The sequence below is a fragment of the Rattus norvegicus genome, chromosome 4 (assembly GCF_021556685.1).
Source record: "Rattus norvegicus strain SHRSP/BbbUtx chromosome 4, alternate assembly SHRSP_T2T, whole genome shotgun sequence".
In the NCBI taxonomy this organism is placed as follows: domain Eukaryota; kingdom Metazoa; phylum Chordata; class Mammalia; order Rodentia; family Muridae; genus Rattus; species Rattus norvegicus.
In genome coordinates this window covers 82,895,053-82,921,295 of record NC_141537.1, presented here as the reverse complement: position 1 = coordinate 82,921,295, position 26,243 = coordinate 82,895,053, and the positions used below count along the sequence as shown (strand labels likewise).

At 47.0% G+C, this 26,243-nt stretch overlaps 1 protein-coding gene across 9 annotated transcripts in view; it reads left to right on the top strand.

The window, feature by feature from the left end:
* The window catches only part of Jazf1 (JAZF zinc finger 1), a 303,410-nt gene that overhangs the window by 253,812 nt on the left and 23,355 nt on the right, over positions 1-26,243 (top strand). For all 9 annotated transcript variants that reach the window (XM_087659248.1, XM_087659243.1, XM_087659247.1 and 6 more), the window contains 1 exon segment: positions 2,214-2,410. In XM_087659248.1, the coding sequence (XP_087515374.1) occupies positions 2,218-2,410 (193 nt within the window). In that variant the 5' untranslated portion in view covers positions 2,214-2,217.

Here is a 26,243-nt window from a genome sequence, read left to right as displayed (position 1 = left end):
TGCTGCAGATCAGACAGCAGGAATAAGAGCTGCCCTGCCACGGGAGGCCCCACCCACAGTCAGAGCTCTTGTAACAGCCTAGACATGGTACCTGCTGTCTTACCCTGCTGGATGCCCATTTACAAAGCCCTATTCAGAATAGCAGGCTGCTATGAGTACATGCAGATGGTGATATAAGACAAGGCTTCAGCTATCACTTAAGAACGCTGACATGTCAGCTTAGCAGGTTTCTAGTTAAACAAGGGTCAGGTTCTCCAGTAGAGTGACTAGCAGTCATTCCATGTTGAGCATCCCTAACTCCAAATGTTCCAAAATCTCTAAACGTCAAACCTTCCTATTAGTGATGCTCAACTGATAGTGTTTATGCAAATATTCTAAAATGTAAAACTCTTTTTTAAACCTTCAGACCTCAAACACACCAGATAAGAGCTCTCAAGCTTCCTTCTCCTTCTGCACAGAGCCAGGCAAAGGTTTGGAAGGCTTATATTACTTTGCCTCAGTTCACATAGTAAGTAACCCAGCAGGGTTTAGCCCTGGCCCTTATGACTCCGAATACCACATTCTTAGCTAAAGTACAAGTTACACACTTTTTCTGCCCCATGAAATACTTATGTTTGTCTTACTATGTGAATTACCCAGCACAGTACAGTTGGTCTTCCTGGAAGAAGCTGTGTGGTTATATTATGGTTTGTCCACTCCCTGGTGCAGAGCACACCCCAGTTTGAAACACAGCACTGGGCTAGTTAGTGGTTCTACTTGAAATAATAAAATGAAACCACAGTTCATTGCCTTTTTCCCCCCGAGAATCTATATTTTGAGTAGAGGTTTTAAGGAAGCCAGGAAAGCAGTTGAAGAAGCAGAGAATCGGTTTCACTTGAGAATTATCCAGTTCAGGCTCCTGGGTGTGAACAGTCCTCACTGCACACGGCTCCTTCTCAGCCACTGTCAAGTGAAGGGATCCCAGTCTTACAGCGCTGAACCTAAGAACTGGGTCAAAGTGTGTGGCTTTGTTCTGTACAGCTCAGTATAGAAAAGTCCATTTGTATACCTGGATCTTGTTGCCTGAATCATAAAAGGAGTGGGCCATCTTTGTTCCAAATATAAAAGTAGGAATTTAAAGGCACTGGAAGGGTATTGCTTTTGTTTCATTGTGTATGTGATTGACTCTAAGAACCATCTGTTAACTTCCAAATTTTCATAGCACAGTGAAGAGAAACACAGGAATTTTGTAAGCAGCATGTTAAGTAGATGTGGTGAGATGCCACGATGAAGACCATATAGTTACTTTACAGTGACTATTGAACCGGTCAGACTGCAGCTGATGGGGGAGGCTTGAGAGACACACTGGGTAGACATCTGTTATCAGCTGAATGCTTTCATATTCTGTCATCACCATGCTCATCATGATAACATCCAGAAATGCATCTGACAAAGTCTACCTGCCAACAGTATAGAAAGTGTTTGGTTCTAGGTAAAGACCACCATTTCCAGACTGTTGCAAGGACTATGAAATGTTAGAATATACAAGAATACAAGAATAAACATTGGGGGGAAAACCTCTAATGTCCAGACGAGCCATGCAGGGCATTAAGGAAAAATCAGAAGTTAAGCAGGCCTGTGAGCAAGGGGAGTTGACTTTCCACCTCACCCTGTTCTCAGGCCTCCTCTTGACTCTGCTTGGGCTGGTAAGCACAGGCATTCTTTGGCTGTCATGTCCACAGACAGCCTAGCAGGGCTTGGCAGTGTGCTAAGACCTCAACAACCAGAAGACATTTCACTGTGAGAGTCAGAGAAAAAATTCAAAGGGAACAGATAGGCAAGACCATAGCTATCGAGCGTCAGTCAGTGGTTTGAGCATTAAGAACTACCATCGTTTATCAGAAGGGAGCTCCCAACTTGGAAATGGCTAGAGATTTAAGGAAAGGCAGGTTTCCTCCAGGTGGGAAGAGAGAGAGAACCTCCAAAGAGAAAAGCTCTTGAAACAGAAAGCCTCAGATGGTTACAGATCCATACCAAGGTTTCCTGGCAAAGATATGGGCCCAATTTGGAGGACACTGAAAAGCAGTGAGCTAGAAGGTCACCCCATTACATAGGAAAGGTCAAGCTTTCATGAGACTTTATGACCTGCTATCAGGTTTTTCCCCAGGGGAGAGCACCTATCGAACTCCACTGTCATGTGTCGTCTTCCTGATCGCCTGCAACTCTCATTTCAGATTCATGACAGATGCTGCACGCCGAGAACAGGAATCCCTGAAGAAGAAGATTCAGCCGAAGCTTTCACTAACCCTGTCCAGCTCCGTGTCTCGAGGGAATGTGTCCACTCCACCACGCCATAGCAGTGGAAGCCTTACTCCCCCTGTGACCCCACCCATCACCCCCTCCTCTTCATTCCGCAGCAGTACTCCAACAGGTAAGCCCCAGAGCCTGGGACTCAGACCCACGACTTGGATCCTCTATTCACCCTTACACTGTGTCCATTCATTTATTTGTTACCTACAAGTCGTTAGGGAGCATGCGCCTGTCTGTGGTGACGGTTTCATAGGTTTTTAAGACCTTGCCATTGTGTGTGAACTGGCAACCTTGTTTCTGCCTGGGACGAGGTAAGGCACCATGCCGGTTTATCCATACACAGTGGGGCGCTGTGACGTTTCTTATACTTGTCTCCTGATTTTTGCTTATTCTTGAAACTTTTCTTAATTAAATGAGGAACAGAGTCACATGCCTCCTACATGTCAGACACTGAGCTACAGAGGTGAGCACGCCCCATCTCCACCATGGTAGATGTTGGCACCTTCCCAGGGGCAGTGATGATTCAACACTGAAGTGGAGTCAGAACTGAGGATAAAAGCATCGGCTCAACTCCTGCCTGAAGCTGACTGCAGGACGGGGGCCTGTGTGCCTGGCAGCTGAGGTCCTTAGTACATCTCTGCTGAGTTCATTTGTTCGCCACGGCACCTTTTCATCTTGCCAGGTTGGGAGCATCCCAGAGGGCACGGGAGGCCCTGAGCTGCTGGTGCACTTCACTCCAAGGCCGGAGTGTGAAGCAGGCAGTGGGGGCTGGGAAGATCCTTCTTTGTCTTATCTGAGGAGCAGATCCTCCCTCCCATCATAGGAACACGGGCTAGCACTAACCAAAGAAGTACACGTAGGTACAGCTGTTGTCCTGAATTGTGTCATCTAGAACTCAGTGACATGAGCACTGCCAGGTCAACTGGCACCAGGAGAAGAGGCTCATGGGAAGAGCCGTACAGTCTGTGAGGTATAGTGGGAGGAAGGTGTGTCACTAGGGAAGAGGGCGGAGTGTGCTCCACTGTACAGCAGCCCCGTGTGGGGGAGCCTGCGTGTCCCACAGTAGGCAACACTGCCGACACCATGGTTCACATTCAAGATTCTGGTCAGTCCTAAGAGAAAAGCCATTTGGGATCGCACCAGCATCCCCGTGGCATCACCTCCCTCACTGAGACCTGGAGGTCCCATAGTTCATGGCTCGTTTCCTATCAAGGGAGGTGGCCAGAGTTTTACTTCTCACTCATTCATTCACAAAATACTGGGTTGAAGAACTCCCCGAGTCTGGGAAGATGCTAAGCCCAACAGAGTTAAAGGAGGCTCCTTAGTGTGGGACTCAGAGTTAAAGGAGGCTCCTTAGTGTGGGGCTCAGAGTTAAAGGAGGCTCCTTAGTGTGGGGCTCAGAGTTAAAGGAGGCTCCTTAGTGTGGGACTCAGAGTTAAAGGAGGCTCCTTAGTGTGGGACTCAGTGTGCACAATTATACCCAAGGAAGAGTCTTCCTGGCTGTAATTAGAGGACTTTAATCTCATGATGGATGGACATCCTGGATTCAGCCATGATTGAGCTCTTTGAAGACAGGAAAGGTGTAGCAAGCCCAGTACCAGAATTTCCTCTGAGCTCTTTATTCATACATGCCATTACCCTAAGCAAGTCACAGAATACTGGAGCTTACCACGTGTTAAAGGCCAAGGTAAAGGTTTAGCATTGTTTCTGCGTTTCAGGTCATGGTGGTGTGGCCTCGGAATGCCTTTGTGTTCTGTTTTGTGAACACTGGCTTTCTTCCAGAGCCTTCTCCTGTTATCTCCATGTAACCTGGCGTGGAGAGTGCTGGGCCCTCTTCTCTGTGCTCCCTGCAGTAGTTATTCAGAGGGAAGAGGCGCTGTGGGGCCAGCAGACTCTAGCAGAGCGTTTCATACCTGAGGTAACATAGACTGGACTCGTGGCCAACACCAGGTCAACAGGACTGCCCCATAGTAACACACAGGCTCCCAGGCCCCATGGAAACCAGGCAGTTTGAAGTGAGAGTTTATTATTTTTCATGTAAGAATGTCTACAAGAAATGGAATCATTTCTTTTTCTTTGGTCATAAAGAAATTTTTATGACACCCTGTCCATTTTAGCAATTTCCCACCAAAAGAATTAATTTATGCTGTGGGAAAGATGTATCATTTTCAGTCTGTCAGGATCGCCGTTAAGTTATTTGCTGCTTGAAGAACATTCCACATAAACATCAAAAATCAGCAGGGGAAATGGTTTCTTAAACCCCTGCCCTGCACAGCCTCGGCTGTGGGTGTTTTCCCTGTCCTCAATGTTATTTTACCTGCAGTTACGGGGATCAGCCTTTCTGCCTGACTCATGTGGTTCTAGCTGTTTGCATTGCCAGGTTATAAATAATATTCTGCAGCTCCACCACCTAGGTCCACTCTCCTGCGCCCATGTTCAAGGTGCATTCTTGGGAAGCAGTGGTCACTCTGCAGGCTCCCGCCCATGGCTGTCTTTTCAGAGAACGTGCTCTTTCTGGTTTGCCACACCCTGGTAACCAGTACTACACTGGGGCCTTTAAAACACTCGTTCTTGCTGTCATTATTTTGAGGCAGGGTCTTATTTAGTCTAAATTCAACGTACTGTGTAGCCAAGGCTGCCAGTGAATTCTTGATCCTCCTGCCTCTCCCCCAGAGTGCTGGGGTTATAATATACAGCACCGTGCCCAGTGCTCCCTCGACCTTGTTCCTGCACTGACTGCCGATCAGGACTCTGGAAGGTCCACACTAGGACTTATTGCCTTTGGCCCTCCTGACATTTCTTTAGATTACATCGTGTGTGTGGGGGGGGGGGGTGTGGGGTGTGTGTGTGTGTGAGTGTGTGTGGGTGTGGGTGTGTGAGTGTGTGTGTGGGTGTGAGTGTGAGTGGGGGGGTGTGGGGTGTGTGTGTGTGGGGGTGGGTGGGTGTGTGAGTGTGTGTGTGAGTGTGGGTGTGGGTGTGGGGTGTGTGTGTGTGGGGTGTGGGTGTGTGTGGATATGTGGGTGGGTGTGTGAGTGTGTGTGGGTGTGAGTGTGTGTGTGGGTGTGTGTGTGGGTGTGTGTGTGGGTGTGTGGGTGTGTGTGTGGGTGTGTGTGTGTGTGTGTGTGTGTGTGAGTGGGGGGGGGTGTGGGCCTGTGGGTATCAGAGTACAACTCTCAGGAGCCGTTCTCTCTATTGTGTGGGTTCTGGGGATTAAACTTGGGTCATCAGGTTAGGCAGCAAGTGCCTAACTTTACCTGCTGACCCATCTTGACAGCTGTTGGCCAACTATTGATCTTTGTTTTGATCGAGGTGTGAGTATTTGCAAACTGAGAGTATATAGCACTCTAGGGAAGGCTTAAGCCCTCCATGCAGAAAGTTCTGGAAGAGTTGTTAAATGGAATCTTGATGCGGGCACAATTATCAGTCAAGAGAAACCTTGCCAGGATAATACACAGGGCCAGGTCAGAGGTCTCTGATGTACTGCTTTAGTGGCAGGGCTGTAAACTAGAGTAGACTTGGGGTTTGTGTCAGCCCTGCTTGCAGACAGCAGACATCTCACAGCCTTGTAGTTCAAAAGCAATGAAAGCAGAGACTGTCCTGTGAGACTGTTCTTACATTGTCTCTCACTGGCCTTCTTAAAACACCACCTTACCTTACAGGTACACAATTACTGCACACCATCTTTTGGGGAATTATGAGGGGTGTTTTAGACAAGTCTTATGATAGCCAAAGCCACCCTCAAACTCACTCTGTAATTTAAGTCAACTTTAACCTCCTGATCCTCTTGCCTCAGCCTCCCAAATCTGAGATCACAGATGTGCACCTCCATGCCCAGCTGCTTAAAATTCTTATTAGACCTTCAGCTAGCCAGCCAGCCAGCCGACCAACCCAGCGATTTAACTTGATTCATATAAAGGCTCTGGAGTTGTGGCTCACCCTCGCTGGACCATTCCTCCTTCTACAGCACTCGCTGCTCACACCACTGGCTACAGTTTGATTGTTTAAATTAAGTTTCTGTCTAAGGGCGCTGACTCTGGAGGACGCATGTTGATGTTCACAGACAAGCTAGTTGTTAAAGTGACACTCAGAGTTGGCCACGGTAGCAGAGCTTATACAGATAAGCTTGTCAGGCACTGTCATTACTTTACTGTCACATCTTTCAGTGTCCGAGTTCTCTGCTCTGCTCTTAATTCACAGGATCCTAGTCTAAAATATCCATTGGTCATCAATTAATAAAGAGTATTGGTCATCAATTAATAAAGCGTGCACAGCAGTCAGTCACAGCAATGTCATAGGTCCCATCCCCTGATGGGACCATCTTCACACTGCCTTGGTAAATGCAGGTAGTTGGTAAGATCAATAACAGACTGATATTACTGCAAAAACATCTCTACTGTTTTAGTTACTTCCTGTTCCTCATGGAGGTTCTCTCTTTAGTATTTCTTTATGGTATTTTTACAGTAAACTGTTCAAATGACAAAGATTTTTTTAAATTGCATAAGTTTCTAAATCACATCAAGTCATTTTTAAAAGTAAAATACTGAGCTAGTGAAATGGCTCAGTGGGTAAGGGTGCTTGTCACCCAGCCTGAAGACCTGTGTCCCATCTCAGGTCCCTCAGGGTAGAAGGAGAGAACCGATTCTTACAATTTGTCCTCAGACCTGCATACATACAGGATGACACGTGATGTGCCCAGACACATACACACAAGAGAAGAAAGAAATTTCAGCAATTTTGAAAAATAAAATATTAAGTTTTCCTGGGGATGAAGAAGACTGTGATACAGATGTAAAGAATGAACTGATAGGATTTTGCTCAAGGTATTTGGAAGTTTCTGTCATAGATTCTTTTTCCATGCCTTTATTTTCAGAAACCAAAGTAAAATTTTCATAAAAGCAGAAAAGCATAAAATAAATAAAAAACAAACAAACAAGCAAGCAGAAGAAGTCAAGGCCCAAGCCAGTGCAGCACAGCCTAACCCAGCCCAACAGCAGAGTGTGGGCTACAGGCAGCTGCATAGAGAAGCCTCACTTTGATGTGAGTCATGAGGAGACCTTTGTGTCTAACAGATGTTTGCGACCTGTTACAAACATGGGAGACTCTAGTTTGGGCTAACAGGCCCTGCACTGAAGAGTAGCCTGTCTGGATGGAGCCTAGGAAACCGTCCCTAGCATCTTCCTGTGGAGAAGTCGGATTGGTTAGTCATGAAAGCATTGCACAGCCTCTGCCCAGCTTGTTTGTGTTTGGAACCATGTAGAGCCTCTCCTGGCGTGAGGCGTGTCTGTCGGCTTGTTTACGTTCTGCTGTGCCTTCACCTCTCTCTCCTCTGCCTCTGAGACTAGTAGAAGCTCTGTTGCCTGAGAACCTGGTCTCTCACAACTTACTGTGATCTCTGCCATCTTGTTCTCTACTCCTGCATCCCTATGCTGGGGGTAAACCTAGGGCCTCAAGCATGAGGTCCTGCTGCTGAGCTGCCCTGAGCCACACCCCAGCTTGTGGCTGATGACTTTTAACATCTCCTTTCTTCTCAAAGTGTTAGGAGAATAATGAAGACAAAGAAATAGGGTTTCATCCATTTTATGTACCTACTGCTAGATGACACCTAAAGCTTTCCACACAATGTTGTTCTTAAGTGGAAGAAACAATCAAGCCCACGTGCCTGTGATCTGTAGCTATAACTGTATATTATATGTGTTTAGAACTTTATAATGTACAACTTTCTCTGTCATCAAGAAGCTTGTTCTTTGTTAACACTTGATAAGACACATTATTAATACCACATTAAAGTCAAAGAGGCTTGTATAACTTCCTTGAATTAGCTGTTTCCCAAGCAGGGTAGCCCCCGCTTCCCACAGCGCTGGGATCTTCTCAGTGAACATATTTATTAGAATCAGTCTTGTTATAAGATATGAGTATTGGGGGTTCAGAGAACCATAAGGCTCCCCTGTGTGTTAAAACATGCATTTCTCAGTATAAGCCAGTTGAAAACACATTGGAAAACAGTGACTATTAGCATTCTGTCTAAGCTCAACCTCCACAGTTACCTGGCAACACTATAAAAGGGGCTGCTTGGCCCCTCCTCACTCTCCTGCTCTCTCTTGCTCCTGCTTCCCCTTGCTCTCTTGCCCCATTATCCCTTCTCTCCCCATTCCCTTCCCCCTTCTCTCTACCTGCTCATGGCTGGCCTCTACTGTACTCTTCTATTTCTCTACTTCTCCCTCTCTTTCTCTGCCCTACTTCCTTCTTAACTCTCCTCCCCATGCTCTGAATAAATTCTACTTTATACTATACTGCCATGTGGCTCCCTCAGGGGGAAGGGATGCCTCACTGAGGCAACCCCTTCTCAAGACCTCCATAGAACATAATCTCCCTCTCTTTTGATCCTTTTATAATACAACATTGGTGCTGAAACCCAAGACATATCCTTTCCTTATCTTTTTTATAAACACATCAATGAGTATAGTGTATGTGCATAAGGGTAACTGGCCAGCCACAGACTATAAGACATGACGGAGGTTACACGTAGGCTGTGTCTGTGCCGTTCCTATGAGGACGTATGTATGATAGTATTCTAGTTCTATAGACTGTACATTGGCCTGCACAAAAAGCCTTACAGAATTCCAAGCCAGACACAAACTCCAGGGGAAAGAGGACAATATGGCATCAGGAAGAAATCAATGCGGGGACTTTATAGCCCCAGATCATTCTAGAATCTCAGCTCAGGGAACTGGGAAGCAGACTTGGATATGTTGACAAAGGTGGCATGTCAATCTAGAGTTTTCTGGGTGTTGGGGGTAAAGTGGCGAGAGCCCTTCCTGTCAGAGAAGTCTGAGACGTAAGTGGCCTAAGCTTTTCCAAACCTCAGTTTCCTCCTGGGGTAGTGGCAGCCATGACTGCTTTACTGTGAGGCTCTGTTCATGCCACGAGAACAGGGAGCAGCTGGAGTAGGGCTTACTCTGCCCTCAGACCCCTGCACTGGTAAATAAGCCTGTGTTCAGGGACCGCTGGCTGTCAGAGGTGTATGTGGATGCTGTGCCACGGTCAGGCTGCTTTGAGCTTCTCGAAGGAGCTATGCACGTTTTTAACACAAAGTAGACATTTTTTGCCTTTAACTGAAAGGACAGACAGTATTTCAGTAGTGCCGGCCAGGACTGCTTCTGTGTGTTTATTTTTGGTCTGTGTTAACCTCAGAGAGGGCTGGTGCCAGGAGCACTAGTACAGGTGGGGTTTGCTAATGACCTGTTCTGGCATAGCACAGTTTCGGGGAAAGACAGGCCAACCCTTTCCTTGTCAGAATGGATGCAGGGAGCATCTAAAGAGTTCATAAGACTGCAGAAGGCACAGATAGTTTGGACTTTCTCAAAGCTTTTTGTTTTAATTTAATTAATTAATCACACTATTTTATTTGCATGTGTATTTTGCTTGCATGTGTGTCTGTGCACCCCATGTATGCCTGCAAAGGTCAGGAAAGAATATCAGATCCCTGGGACTAACATTGCAGACAGTTGTAGTTTCTGGGAATCGAACACAGGTTCTTTGCAAGAAGAACAAATGCCTTTAATAGCCACAGCTAACTCCGCAGCCCTAAAGTGCTTAAAGAATGGTGCCGTGAAAGTGAGAAAACGAACATAGAACCAGAAAAACATTAGTTCTCTTTACAAGAATTCTTAACAACTCAATAATAAAAAAGCAACTCAGTGTCGGAAACAAATGTCATTATTGTGACCTTTCCTCACCCGGGATGGTAGGGAAAAGTTTTGTGGGTTTACAAATATCTAGATCCTCTTCTGTTGTTTTAGAGAGCATAACAATAATCCCTGAGCTGAGCTTCAAAGAGAGCAGGAGGCTAGCTGTCCCTCAGATACACACTCGCACTCACAGTCCCACACCCTGTGCCCGTGTCAAAGGCGATGCCCATAAAGACTTATGACCACCAGAGTCAGGAAGGAGAGGCCTTTTTCTCCCCCACCTTGGGGTGCTTTTACATTTTAGTTTCTCATTAAGAAGTGATAGCACTGAATACCTACTTGGTAAACTTTGTACTGAGGTCATAATGCCATGTAAAGGACATCACAGTATTCAGGACCATAGTCTTGAACTCATGTCATTCAGAGTATTCATTGACCACAGCATCTCTGAGAGGCCCAGCCTCCTGACTGGGAAGAGCAAGGAACACCCTTAACTGTATTCCAAGGGAAGAGAGCACAAGTGTCCTTGTCCCTCTAGTCACCCAAAGAGGGCAAGGCTAACAAGGTTAGCTTTCTCAGGAGCACAAAACAATGCCAGGGGCCTGGCAATCCCCGGTATTTATCCAGTGAGGTGAGAGCACCTGGCCACAAGAGCCAGGTACTAGGATGTACAGAGTACCTGTCCTCTTAGCAGCCCCAAAGACTAAGTAGTTCATCCTTGGGCAAATGTACAAACAAATCATGATGTGGCCAGAGAGTGCCATCCTGTCTTACAGCAAGAAGGAACAGAACTAGTCGTGTATCAAAGACAGGCTTGAGTCAGAAATGTGCTGTACAGAGGGACAGGAGACATAGAGAACACAGGAGTTTAAGGACCTTCAAACCTATCTGCTGCAGAAGTCAGGTTAGTTCAGCCAGAACCAGGGGCCATGCAGCAGAATCTCCTGGGGTGTTGGATACATTCTACACTTTCCTGGGCTGCTGATGATCCAAGTGTACACACTGCTAGGGTGCATCTCACCATTAGTTACTCTGCTTCCCGGCTCCTTGAAGTGGCAAGTACCATTCCCCTGCTACTGACAGCCCACTAGAGAACAAAGGAAGTCACAGCCACAGTGAGGATGCCAAGCTCTCTGACATTTCCTCTCCACTGAAGGACAGTCAGCAGGACCCTTAGACACAATACTGAGGGAGCAGCACTAGCAGAGAAAGCAATCTCCTCTCAAGTAAGACTGGGGGTAGAATAAGAATTAGCTGCCGACTGCCTTACTGAACTGTCTTACAGAAAATCCATTAGTGGCTAAAAATATTTAAGTGCCTAGGTTTTGCAATATTTAAAATATTTTGTGTCCTGTAACAAATAGAATACTTTGCTATATTGAGAAATTTATAAGAAAGAAAAACTACCTGTTTCAGCCTGTGTCTAAAGAATCCTCAAAGCAAACCCAACACTTGGCATGATGGCTCTGGCCCTGCAGGTTAATCTCAGAGTAATGGAAAATGTTGATAATCTAACTTGTGATAAAACTGTTTGGAGACCAAGCATTTTAACAGCACTTTTCCGTGTTTGCTGAAACTCATGCAGAGCGCCCACATTCAACACTTTATGTTTGCTTATAAACCTAAATTTCATCTCCACTATTAGCTGTTACTGTTTAATCAAAACCAATAAAAACAAAATGCCCACCGTTAGGAATTCCCACTAGGAAGTTCTCACAGGTTTTACAGCCGTGCTGCCTGATGCTAGAAACAGCCTTCAATCCTGGTTGCTTTTCTCTGTTCAAGAAGAGGCCACATCCTAGACAGGCCAGAAAGACGACAAGACAAGTCTGCTTTACAGCTCACACATTGGACTCTGCAGCCCACATCCCTGCATCCAGAGAGAATTCTAACTTTCTAAGCCAAGGCCCATAGTACACACGAGCCAGCAGCCCCCATGTGCATGTGCCAGGAAGCTTCTTCTGGAAGCAAGTACAGATGCCACTGTGGGGGCTAAGTACCCCATGGCACAAGCCTAGGAGCTGCTGTGGATGCTACGGGGATGGGAGGAAACCAGCTGACCGGTGCTCCGCACACCTCCAGTGAGGAGGTAATGGCTACTTCACCCTGATGGATTTGCAGACCTGCCAAATGGGTAGGTCTCTGAAGAACCCTTTTCTTCTCCCTCCTCACCCAACCCCACTGTCTAAAACATGGCACATTAAAATCAGAGAATCCCTTTCATCTTTGTGGGTATCACAGCAGTGAACTTGTTTTAATGTCTTTTCCATGTGGCTCTAGTTTTAACAATAAAATAATCCCAGGCACACCCAGCTGGACAGCATTAAAGAGAGGATCTGCAAGTGGGGGTGAGGGCGACTTCGCTAATTTGCCGTCGCTGAAAAGACAACAGGGTACAGAGCCTCCCTGCTCCTGCCCGGAAATTTGCTCACGATTCTTGGAAATGCACTAAAAAGGAAATGGTAATTGCCAGGAAGGGAGAAGCTCAGGTTGTTGGAAACTGCTGAATGCCAGGGACGGAATGGTTTCTGGTTGTACAGTCTTAGCACCTTGCAAACAAACCTACGCTGTCCCATTAGAAAAAACGAGGCCTGGCGTTAAGTTCTGTCCATGCTTTGGGAGATCTCATCAGTCAAAGGCACAGCTCATACTTCACTCTGCTGAGCAGGTGCTGGCCCAGTTTGCTGTGCAAGTAGCATAGTCAGCCACACAAAATCGCAAGACTCAAGTTGCTCGGGAGTTCGATAGCAAGCGCTGGGATGTACCGTGGTTTCTGTCTTTGCAACTCAGTTACTAATGTTATTTTAAAGGAAAACGGAAGACAAGCAGGCAGGTACACTCTAAATGTCTAGGGTTCCAGGACAGAGCACCCAAGAAGCTGAACAATGTTGAATGAATCAGCAAGTCTTTCCCTGCCACTGTCTGCCCACTGACAGCACCTCGCAGCATCAGTGGGTAGATTTATATAGTTTTAACATAGATACATATTTTAAGATTCCCCAAATAAAAAAAGAAGAAGAAGAAGATTTACTTCCTGGCAAATACTGAAGAACATGCTTCTCACAAAGCATTCCACAGTCCAACGTAAGCTCCTGGTTAAGATTTTCCTCAGAGCTGGCTCTGCTGGGTCTGTGCCTACTATTCTGGACACTCAGGAGGCTAAGGCACCCAGATTACAAAGTGAGACACCTAGCTACCTCTAAGAGGAAGAGGAGGAAGAGGAGGAAGAGGAGAAGATTGACATCAGGATGTTTTACCTGAAAGGAGCTGAGCAGGAGTCTGAGACCCTTGACTAGTGTTTCTGGCACATCTTTGAATTTCTTCCCCTAAGAACTGTTACCTTCTGGCAGGTCACCATGCCCTCCTTGGCTGTTATGGCACTAAGAACAGGCAGGCGATTTGGGATGACATTTTAGCACATGATTGTGACCCCGCATGCTGTTCCCTCAGAAGTTACTAACAGTGCAAGAACTTGGCCTTTGTCATGCTGGGAAGCCCGTGCCATCCACCTCAGTGAGGTTAGTTTTGGCCAAACACTGAAAGCCACGACCAGCCTTTTGCCACCATGCAAAGATGGAGTGAAAGCCTCTGGGTCTGTAGAAAGGCGTTCGTACAGAAAGGCGAGCATATAGAAAGGTGTGCATATAGAAAGGCGAGCATATAGAAAGGTGTGCATATAGAAAGGCGTGCATATAGAAAGGCGAGCATATAGAAAGGTGTGCATATAGAAAGGTGTGCGTATAGAAAGGTGTGCATACAGAAAGGCATGCGTATAGAAAGGTGTGCATATAGAAAGGTGGGATAAAGAAAGGCACATACGGGCTGGAGAGATGGCTCAGTGGTTAAGAGCACTGACTGCTCTTCCAGAGGTCCTGAGTTCAAATCCCAGCAACCACATGGTGGCTCACAACCATCTGCAATGGGATCTGATGCCCTCTTCTGGTGGGTCTGAAGACAGTGACAATGTACTCATATACACAAAATAAATAAATCTTTAAAAATTTAAAAAAGAAAAGAAAGGCACATATATCATTTAGAACATGCTATATTATGGAGGAAGGGGAATTATTTTCTTAACTCCTAACAAAATATGGTAAACAGTCACTGTGCAAAAGCGGTTGAGATGGCAGAGGCAGGCTGTACTTGAGCTGCTGAGATGAACTTGCCACAGAAGTTGGAAGCTGATGCTGTCCCCGCACTGTGGATAGATGGCACAGTCCCACAGAGACTTCTCCTGCTATATGAACTCTTTTAGAAGTGAAAATCAGAAAATTAGGAATATGAAGTAACTACAAGTAGAAAAATTGTTTTTCTCCTTTTACTGAAAATAGGTTTTTTCCCTCACATAATAAAAGTTTCCCCTTCCTCTGCTCCTCCCAGCTCTTCCCCATCTCCCTTCCCATCTGTATCAACTCCCTCTCTGTCTCTCATTAGAACACAAATAGGCCTCTAAGGGGTAATAATAAAATAAAATGTCATATAGTGAAATAAAAATAATAAGATAAAACAAGAGCTAATACTTTGGAAGTGGAGAAAACAAACCAACAGAAGGAAAAGAGCCCAAGGAAAGGCACAGGAATCAGAGACCACTCACTGGCACGGTCAGGAATCCCATACAAACACTAAACTGGAAGCCATAGTATACACACAGAGCACCTGAGGACCTGCCTGGTGCAGACCTGTGCAGGCCGTGTGCGTGCTGCCTCAGGCTCTGAGTTCATGTGAGCTTGGATCATGTGATTTACATGGCCTTGTTCTCTCCGTGTTCTCATTCCCTCTGGCTCTCTTACAGTCTTTGTGCCTCTTCTTGGGGGGGGGGGGTCCTGAGTCCTGAATGAGGGGATTTGATAGAGACACCCCATTTAGGGCTAAGTTGAGGTCTCGTGCTCTCTGCACAACCTCTGGCTGTGGTCTCTGTATTGGTTCCCATCCACTGCAGGAGGAAGCTTCTCTGGTGATGGCTGAGCAAGGCAGTGTTCTGAGAGTAGAGTGTCAGTTGGGGTCATTCTATTGCTGTGGTTTTGGGGAGTTTTGGGGGGATCTTTTGTTTAGTTAACATTTTTTTTTGGTTGACTGTTTTGGTTTTGGTGTAGGGTTGTTGGTTTAGAGCAGAAGTGTTGGTTTTACCCTAGGTCCCTGAGCCATTTAGTCTCTGCTTCTTGGTCACCCAAGCACTTTCTGGGTTTGGGTTCCACCTTGAGTGGCCTCAGCCTACTCCAAATGACATCCTTTCTCCAACAAGGCCACACCTCCTAATCCTTCTCAAGTAGTGCCACTCCCTGGTGCCTAAGCACTACAGTGTATGAGCTATGGGGGGCCATTCTGATTCAAACCACCACACCTGTGTTTTCTATTATATACTCGAGCATTTGATAAAAATGATAGACTTGGCATGAGAGTGTTTCTCTCTTTTCCTCTAGAAGATGGCAAATTGTGTCTCCTCCAGAGTGACATCTGGTTCTTATCTGGAAAGTGTCCTGCGTTGGTTTGCCCTCATGTACCATTGATCAGTTCTTCTCGTTTACAGAGCACCATACCAGGCAGATTCTTTATATCCATCCTATTCTCCATGCTAGCAATGTTTGCCACCTGGTGCTTAATGACCCAGAGCTATGCAGATGACATAGTGTCTGTAAGTTGGAGAGCAGGCCAGAGCAGGGTCAGCAGATGAAGACACTTTCCATAGAAGCCAGGCAGCCTGAGGGCAGCCCCAGAACCTCTGTAAAGGGGAAGGAAAAATCAGCTTCACAAAGTTCTCTCCCTCTCTCTCTCTCTCTCTCTCTCTCTCACACACACACACACACACACACACACACACACACACACACACACAATAACAATAATAAATTTGAAAGCCAGCTGTATTGCCACACTCAGGAGGAAAGGTAGGCAGATCTCTTTGAGTTTGAGAGCAGCCTGAAGCCAGCCCGCACCATCCTGAAGCCCTAGTGTGTGTCTTTGGTGCACTACAGAAAGCATGAGCTCTTGAAATTCTCAGGAAGATAAGGTGCTGGACAGGCGGGAAGAACAATGTGACAGCAGATCAGGGTCCCCTGAGCTTTGCTGCCCAGGCTCTGCTTACAGGTATAAAGGTCAAGGTGAGAATATGGTGGCTACAAAGGAAACCACTTGTCTTCTCGAGCACACCGTATGCATCAGGGATCTGCAGACTTGAAGAGCTCTTGAGCTGTCCTGTCAGGAACTCTGAGTGGCCTTGATATGTTTAGTAACAAAGTAGCAATATTGCTGTCCATCTTAATGGTCCGCTTACCTGTTCAGTATGTAATATCTTCAGAATGACAGAAAGAGTAGGGAACTGATGAAAATAGGCTTAGAAGGGGCTGAGAATATGGCTCAACCAGTCCGGGGCTTGCTGAGGAGGGGTGATAACCTGAGTTCAGCACTGAGTGCCCACAGAAATGGCCTGAGATCATGTGGACCTGTAGCCATAGCACTGGGTGGGCAGAGGCGAGAGGATGCTGGTTCACCATCTGGCGTTGCCGAGCAGGTAAGCTCCAGGGCTAGGGAAAGATTATATCCAAACAATAGGGTAGACTGGGAAGGAGGAAGAGACCCAACACAGACTCTGGCTTCCACATGCGTACACATGTATGTGCGCATACCCATGAAAACACATGTACAAATTAGGTACTAAAAGTGGGACACTGTCACGTCATTTCAGATCTGATTAGAAGGAACATGGATTCTGAGAGGATAGTAGGCACTAGCATGGCTTTACAAGGTAACTTGTTACTCTGTGACATGTCCACACGTGCGGCTAGGTTGCTGCTCCAAACTCCTTCCTATAAAAGAGCAAAAGTAATGCCACTGTGAAGAAAGAAAGAAAAAAAGACCGACAGATACACAGAGAGAAGCTAGGACCAAGTGATCCGGGCTCTTGGATGGAGAAGCCTCAGTGCCCAAGAAGTTCGATGTGCTAATTATATTGAACTGAAAGGCTAGTTGCTGCATACAGCTAAACAAGCAGGGAAGTTTAACCAAACTTGGTAGGGGTGAAGTCTTCAGCTGGAAACAGCCTGAGGAGAAAGCAATGGCAGACAGTCTGTATGCTTGCACTCGGTCCTGCACTTTGTCAAACTTCTGAGCCTAAGGCTCTGGGGTCCGTGACATGGCCATGCCTATATCTGTGGCACACACCTACTCAGGATCCTCTGCTCCCCACAGTGGAGGAATGGTGTGTCATAACAGTCTCAGGTTTTTAAAAGCTAAAGTCTGCGCAGACTCAGCTCAACTGCTGTTTTCAAACTGAAGTCACCTCTCACTGGTACATCAACCAATGAGAAACTAACTGTAATCTGTGACCAGCATTTTTAAGTGGAGAATTAAAAAACAGAACATAGAGAACCTCACACTAACTAAACATACACACTGGCTTGAGAAACTAGGGAGTAGGTTATTTTCTGAATCATAATATAAAATTTATTTTTCTCTAGATCAAAGACTTTGAAATTCTGGGATGGAGAGATGGCTCAGAGGTTAAAAGCACTGGCTGCTCTTCGAGAGCACCTGGGTTCAATTCCCAACCCCACATAGTAGTTCACAACTGTCTCTAACTCCAGCTCCAGGGAATTCAACACCCTCACACAGCCATATGCAAGCAAAATACCACTGCACATTTTTAAAGAATCATTTTTAAAATTTGAAATTCAACAAGTGATCCAGGCAGGTTCACCCTGTACAAGCGCAGTGCCGAGCCCAGGAACGCATGCCAGTAACTGTGTCTGTCCCCCAGCATTTATCCCTAAATCAATGCGGAATAGTTTGTTTTCATGGTTATAACATGGGGAATGAGGGTTTCTTCATTCATAAGACCCCATCTAATTATGAGCTGCACAATTCCCTCTGGACTGCAGGTCCTAGGACTTCTCAGATTCAGTGTCACAGAATGAATACTTCTTACAGCTCACCTGCAGACAGGAAGGAAGGTTTATTTTGCTTTGTCTTTCTGGATGTCTTTTTTTGGTAGAGATTTCCCTTATCTCTTCCAGGGTGCTTCAGCTGGCAGTTAGTGGGTGCTTAGTATGCACGACCATTACAGACAGGGCCGTGGAGTACAGGTGGGAGGAGACCCGGTTCTCACTGCACTGCTAGTCTGGAAAGACCCTAGTGAGGGAGGGTGCTGTCTCTGGGAGACAGCATAGGAACAGTGGCAGGCTGTCGGTGGTAGAGGCCGCCATGGCACAGTGCTGGTTCCCAGGGCTTCTGAAAGAAGGTGTTCTCTAGTCAGAGCTTGCTGTGCTGGCAGTGCAGGCCTCGCCTTCTCCCCACCGTGGTCTGTCAGTGGCCCAGATTGGGGTGTTGCAGACAGGTGTCGTCTCCAGTAACCACCCCCCTCTCCCCTGCCCTGTAAAAGCCAAAGTGGAGAGAGCTGCAGGCTCCTGTGGGCTTCACACTGTCCCTTGCTGGCACTGAGAGCAGTTTACCTCCTAGCCATCCTTTACATGGAGGATATAGTGTCTCTCAGAGTCAGGCCCTGGCAGAAGAGCAGGCAAGCGAGTGTGAGCAGCTCTGTCTGATTCTCCTCTTTCCTGTGGTGAGATTTCTCTCTTCCTTTCCTACCTTGCTTTGACAGGGCAGAAATACAGTTGGAGGTAAAGCTGGGAATGCTGGCTGTGCGGCTGGCCAGGCCCCTGCCTAAGTCTAGTGCCCTCTGGTAGCAGCTAGTCCTTGTGAGTGGTAATTAACTGGATGGGAATGTTCACAGGCACTTCCCCTGGGAACCATTTCACCAAAGAGTAACCCTGTTGTCTGGACCATACAGACCCATAAAGTCATCGCTAGCTAGGATGTCCACGTGACAAAGCAGCAACAGAAACCGCTGCCCCTAGTCTTCCAGGACCCGGAGAATAGAGCCCACATTGTGGAAGACCCAGCCTACAGGCCTCTCTCCCAAGAGCCCTGGAAATTCCTCCTGGACTCCAGCATCCAAAGGCTAATTCTCATTCAAGTTCTCGTTCAGAACTGCTCTGCTTAAATCTAAACAAGCTCACTGCTTCCTTGTATTTCAACCATTGTCCTGGATTATGTTTTGAGAACGATCAACCCCACCTTTCACTTTTGTGCATGCCACAGCTGATTAATTATTAGTTACCATGAAAGGGGGCGTTTAACTCTTGGCATTTTAAGAAACCAGGCTGGCAAAACTTACCTAGCAAGATATTTAAGAATTCAGAAGCTAAGGCTGGAAGACTGCCACAAAAGGCCAGTCTAGGCTACAGAGCAAGACCCTGTCTCAAAGCCAGCAGCACAGATATTCATACTTGTAACCAAATGGGCTTCCCACTGTAAGTATTTTTAAAAGTCCTGACAACAGGAGCATTGATGGGTCTAGAAGACAGCAATGTGTACTGTCTGGCCTGGGACAAAGGGACTGGGCCTCAAGGCCCTGGTCAGGTGTTGTAAGAGTGGCGATAGATTCAGGTGTCCAAAGCCTTGGCACTGTCTAGTAAGTAGAGTGGGCCCTCAGAGATGATGCTAAAAACCAAGATGACAGGAAAAGGGAAGTACAGTAGGAGTTGCATCACTGGGTAGAAGTCATGGCAACAGGTTGAAACCAGACCCTCTGGCCTCCTACCCACCCTGGCAAGAATGTTAGAGCGCTGGCCACTGGTGCAGGAGGACTGACTATGGGTGCTCCCTTCAGAGCTCTCAGAATGTGCTGGCACTGTGCTGAGCATATCATACCCCAGTTTTATATGTAATGCAGACTGAACGCTAGAAAGTGTCGTGAGAATTGCCCTATGCCACACTGCCAACATGTGTTAGTGACCAGTCTTAACCCTGTCTGCCTTTTCCCAAATCATGGTCTTGGGTACTCTCCTCCCTCGTCTCAGAGAGCTGACAAGGCTCTAAACTGAGAGCAAGGAACGTGATCCATTTGAGTTTATCTTGGGAAGTTACTAATTTTCTAGGTGAAACTAACAGATGTGTTTCTACTAATACACTGAACAGACACTTGAATGCCTGCTGTGACCCAGCATATGTAGAAGAAGAGGCAAACACATAAGCCAGGAAGCCTAGGAGCATTGTGGGGGAAGAGAGAATAGTAAGTTCACTGGTAGAGATCAGCTGTGTGTGAATAAAAGAGACACCTAGCCCAGGACTGAGATGGGAAGCCATAGCAGACTCCTTAAGAAGAAGTAATCAAACTATGTTCAAAAACCAAGCTCATCTTGAGTCAGAAGTAATGGCGCATGCCTGTAATCACAGCCTCAGGAGGCTGAAGCAAAGGGGTCAGGAACTCAGGGCCAGCCTTGGCTACATAGAAGAGCGTCTTTAAAGGAAGATTAAAGGGCACATCTTGGATGGAAAGAAAGATTCATGAAGCTGACAGGTTTAGATGTGCAGTTGGATGCAGACACCCAGGAGACGAGCTGCTGCTGCTGCTGCTGCTGCTGCTGCTGCTGCTCCTCCTCCTCCTCCTCTTCCTCTCCTTCTTCTTCTTCCTCCTCTTCTTCTTCCTCCTTTTTCCTCCTCCTCCTTCTTCCTCCTCCTCCTTCTTTTCTAAGTAGTAAAACAACAAAACCCTCATTGTCACCTCTCTGCAGGAATGTCTTGGTTTGCTTTTAATTCTTGAAACATTCTGGTAGCTGGGAGATGGTGCAGCGGGTAGAAACACTTGTATGCAAGCCAGACCTGCGTTCAGACTCAGGATCCACAGAGGACAGAACTGACTCTCACAAGTTGTCCTCTGACCTCCACATGTATGCTCTCATTCACATCCTAATAGTAATAATAAACAAAATGAAAAGGTTTTAAAGTTCTGACTATGAATGAAACATTGTGGGAGCAGAAGTAGGAGTGCTGAACGGGGGTGTTGCCATAGTCCAGAGCAGAGGAGAGCAGTGGCTGTAGGGTGGGAAGCACGGTGGAGGGAGCTGGTGTGGGGGTCGAGCCTGCAGGAGCTGCTGAGCCTGAAGAAGGAACAAGCTCGGAGCTGCTTAGAGGGAGTAGCTGAGCAGATTGCTGGGCTGTTTCCCAGGCGTGTGGAAAGAACTGGGCAGTCTAGACTCAAGGATTCTGCTTTAAAAACACAACATGGTCTTAAGTCGCTGACCCGCAATGGAATGTGATGTTTTAATCATTCCCAAACTTCCCAGTGACCTGGGAGCATGTGACAGATATGGCTCTGTAGACACCCCCTCCCTTCTGACCTGATGAGCCAAAGCCAGTGTAGAGGCTCCAGAATCCCACAGAGCCAGAATCCCGCAGTGCCCCCAGAACTGCCAGCCCAACACAGGCATATTCTCCGCATGCTGGCCAGCCAACTGCTTTGTCTTGGGTTCCCAGCTAGTGTTGATGGCCTGAATGCTATTGAATCAGGTGCAATTAACACCGCCCCTATCCCCTCTATCCCTGTTCAGGACACCACTAGGCACGTTCCCGGATGACAAGTTGGAAATAAAGTGGATGGGGTTGCGGCCCGAGCCAGCACAGGGGCGCTGCTGTGGTGTTCTTCCCAAGACGGCAGGCACATCCTCCTAAGTGGGACACCTTGAAAGAGTGCTTTCCTAAGTGGCAGGGGTGTTCCCATAAATTAATGTTCTTCATAAGGCCCAAGGCTCAGACATCTGTCTGAATGATCCAGTCCTCATAAATCGGGGGATTGGTTCTGGAGACCCCAGGAGCCTGGGCTTTCTGGAGAGATTTATAGCACTTCCCACTCGTGTTGAGGCCAGGAAAAACATCACAGTTCCCTCAGCACTTTTGGGGTTTGTTCCTGTGGGGGCGGTGAGGGCAGGAGAGGTATGCTGAGCCAACACCGCTTTGAAAGAAAACCAGCCAGATTTGTTTTTCAAAACCTCAGAGAAAGCCCCATGCTCTGCTGAGGGTGTAAGGGCTGGACTGTCCTCTGCCCATCTCTCCCTGGGGAGCCTCTCAGGCTTGGCTTCTTCACCCCAGTGGATTCTGTGGTGTGGGAGCTGGGTCGGAGCTGGCTAGAGCTCACAGCCTATTCATGCCTGCCGTGGCCTGTGGGGCAACAGACCCAGATGTCCAGCACCAGAAAAGCCCTGTGCTGAACCCGAGATGAGTTCATTGTCTCCCTATTGTGAGCTCTCCTCCCATAACTGACGTTAATGACTGACAAGTCCGTTTCATTTGAGCCTGGCCAGGCAGAGGGCTGATTAGGATAGTTCCACTTGTAACTCAGACCGGCAAGTCTGTTTAACCAAATTCCAGGTTAACAGTATACTGATGGGAGGAAATGGGACGAGTTTGATGTCTTCTAACTTGCCTGCTTACCAAGGAAAATTTAAAAGAAACTTATACCAACTTTCTGGAAGCTCAAAGCAAACAGCCAAATCTAATGCCTACTGAGAATGGTAGTGCAGAGATGGGTCAGAGAAAATGGCTGTCCTCTACCAGACAAGAGTGTGGCTACAGAGAAACGTGTATGCTCGGCCTAAGATTGTTCTTGCTGCCAAATGAAGCAGCAGTCACAGCTCCTTAGGAATGAGTCCATTGGTGGGGGAAAGGGAGTATGGGGTGTGGGGACTAAGAATGGAAGCTAGGGAGCAGAAAAGGCTGAGTAGACAAGTGGCTTCTACGGCAGTGCCAGCCCAACTGCAAATACCAGTGGTGGGGTGCACAGCAAAGGGTCCGTGTGTTCCAAACATACAGAGCCATAGGGACTTACGTACTAAGAAACATTTGTTTAATAGAGTTGATAGAGAGAGATGAGTCCATTGTAAATAAAAGAAGAAAGTCAGTCAAAGAGTGGCTCTGCTTCTGGACTGTGCTGTCTCAGGAATGTTAGATTACAGCGAAAGGGAAGGTGGATGGGTCTGAGGGTGTGGGGCATGGGGCCTGATCAGTTATGAGGGCGAGGACCCTAGGAAACAGATTCAGCTTCCTGATGAAGTTCCTGGTGTTGGAAGGGAAGTGACTTGATATGACAGGATCTTCAGTGTTGTTATGCAGAACACAGAAATCCCTCCCAGTGAGAGAAAGGAGCTCAATCCTCCATAGAAGTAAACCTTGTAGACACTGGAATGTTTATGTTTGGCCTAAAATGGCTCTGGCTTTTTACACAGCTGTAAAACGTATTTAACTCCCAAATATAAAGTACTTCTTGACTACTGTTTCATAGCTTCATAAACCGAGACTCGGAGCACTTGCTGTTGCCATCTCTATCTTTTTACGCAAGTCTGTTTCCTGATATTGTTATTCCAGTGAAAAAAACAAACCTAGTATAAACTACCTTTTTACAAGCAGCCATAATAAGAAGGCCCAAAGACAATAAGGAGCCTCTGCATTTATATTTTTAACCTAAGATTACAGAGCTAACTAGCAAGGAAGTAAAGTCGCTTTAATTATGAATGTTTTTCATTGTGGTTGGGAGTGTAAGGCAGTAACAGATGTTCATTTTCCCAGCTCAACTGTTTTTAATTCCTTCTCAAACATAGAGAGAGAAATCTTTAAACATTTGCCAAAGTTCAATTAACATGCCTGGCTGATGGTGGAAAAGGCCCTACTTTGTTTCTCCCCAGCCATCTACCTGCCCTGGCTACCCGTGCCACAGAGCACAGGGCGAGGGTCCAGCTGGCATGGGGTTTATGACCACAGAGTTAATTTGTAGAGAAAGCCTCTGGCGGGGAGGGGTCTGCTCACCATTTTATATATTTACCTATTTACCTTTTTCAGTTATAAATAAAATTACACCATAAAACATTGTGGTGTAATGGCAGGAAGCCCACTGCACATTGTTGCTGTTCTGCAAGTCCTTAATGGCTTGCTTTCTGTGTGTGCAGTCGTAGAGATCATGTGTAAGAATATGTTTACAGCCGAAGCCGTGTGACTTGGTTTATCATGTTTTTCCTGTGTCATGTGGAACAGATGGCTGTTCATTATTAAAAGGCCCTTTTCTGTGAAGGACAGTATTCTAGGGGAAGAGTTAATGGAAGAGTATCCAGTGACTTCCAGAGACTGTGGACCTACTGTGGCTGTAAAGTCTCGCCAGCGAGGTGGGCAGTGTGGTTGTAACAGTTGCCTCAGCACTCCGATACACTCCGATACACTTCCTCTGTGTGCTTGTGAAAGGTAAATGACAGGTGATGGCAGACAGATGGGACAGGCGTGCACATAGAGGTAGATCCCATCATTCTGCTAAGGCAGAAGAAATCCTCAACCACAAGCTTCTGAGCCCAGAATCCACCCCCCAAATTATTGGACCCCTGATATAATTGGCATTTGGGGTTTAGCTTTCTAAGCTATCATTTTATAAAAACGTAATCCTAGAAAATCCTTCTCCTGGAGGTTGAAACTGACAGGGTGCCCCTGAGGTTGGCTAAGATGACTGACCATTTACTTAACGGAAGGCAGCATGAAGCACTGGCCTGTGCTGAGTCTCCACCAAGACCTCCAAGGAGCTGTCCTAGACCCTCACGAAGATGCTGGAAGTCTAAAGCTTCTTTAGAACCTCTGACACTCAGCTTGTCTTTTGGAAAATATGTCCCTAAATTACAACCTAAAGGGCTCACAAAGGAGGGTTGGTTTACCTTGAGGCCAACGGAACCTTCTCTTTATGGTACAAGGAGACACAGGAAGGAACAGCCACTATCCCTGAGTTGGGGCTACAGATGTCAGCTAGGACGCCTCTGCCTCCCTGAGGGAGGGCCGGCTGTGGCTGAGCGAGGCTGGTTTAAATACATGGATCATTGGTTAGCACTGGTCACAGGTCATAGCTCAAGAGAAGATAGGGCAGTACTGATGACTCAGTTGTGTGAGCTCCTAGAATTGACACCTCTTGCTTTCTTATTTCTGTGGCATCAATAAGACCTCCAGGTGAAGAGCAGGGGTTCTGAGGGGTGTGGCGTCCCCTGTTCTCCATGGAGTCAGGCAGCTCTCCTGCATTTGCAGGGCTCAGCTGGGGCTCTGTAAGCACAGCCCAGGCTGTTGAAGCGTTGCTAGCTCCACCACAGATTTTGAGCAGACTCACTCACTATCTGAATGTCAGATTCAGAAAACGGAGTAGGTGGTTGTCTGGATAGACAAAGCCCAGAGGACAGGATATGGTGGTAAGAGCCTGCGGTCTGGCTGTGGATTCTGCTTTTCTGTTTGCTTGATGTGGGAAGCTAAATGGCAGGGCATTGAAGGTATGTTGACAGTCTGCTGCCAGCTTCTGCCCTGGCTTAGACCTTTGCTGTACATCACAGAGGCATGATTGCCAAGGACAGTTCCCTTCACCAGGCCTTGTCTTGTCTTCTGTAGGACAGAAGGTGCAGTAGGTTAAGTCCCCCACCCATCTTCTGTGGTGTGATGGCAGCATAGAAGGAAACATAGGTGTTTGAACTCTACTCCCCAGCCCATGGGAAGATCCAGCCAAGGTAATCACTAGAATCATAAGTGTGTAGCAGAGAAACATAAAACAGAATCCAGACCTCTTGGAACTTAAAACTGATCTGGAAGATATGCATGGAAGGCTGTTCTGTGGCCAGAGGCAACTGGGCTGCAGAGAGTGGAGAGGAGCAGAGGGACATCACCTTCAAGGGCCCAGGAAGGGGGGGGGGACGAGAGAGAGAGAGAGAGAGAGAGAGAGAGAGAGAGAGAGAACTGCATCAAAGGATTTTTAGTGTGGTTAGGAGGGCAGTGCCAGAAAAGGGTGTCCAAGAAGAATGAGACACCAAAATCTAAACCGAATTTGCATGGAAGATTAGACTTGGTAGCACGTTTCCAACTCTGAGAGGGATGGAAGTGCAGGGGGGGCATGAAAATGGTGCCTGTGTTGCCGGGTTTCTGTTTATGTTGCTTCTGGACAAAGGCATCCCTATCCTAGGATGGTCTCGGTGGGTGGGTATCTTCCTGGCCTACCCTCTCCTTGTGCAATTCCCAGAAAAGGCAAAAGCAGCCCTCAGGTCTTCTGTGGGATTGCCACAGAGGGAAGTGGCCCCTCAGAGGCAAAGGTCAAGCTGTTATCTGTCTTATAAACAAGGAGAGGAAGCAGGGTGGGGGAGCAAGGCACAGCTGCCATGTTTCCACCTCTAATTTGGTGCCAGTGGGACCAGCTGTTCCAGGTCAACAAAGAATCTGGCCTGGCCTTGTCCCTTTGTCTACAAGAACTCTCATGCAAGCTAGCTACAGGACTTGGAGCAGGACAGGATTGAAGCAGTGGTGACTCTGGAGTTCTTGTAAATGTGTCATTCATCCCATTTCCACATAGCCTTTGGGCAGTTGATGGAGCTTCCCTTATTTTTATTGTCACTTGTTTAGGGACTGGTAGGTGCAGTTTATCAGGCCACAGCTCTT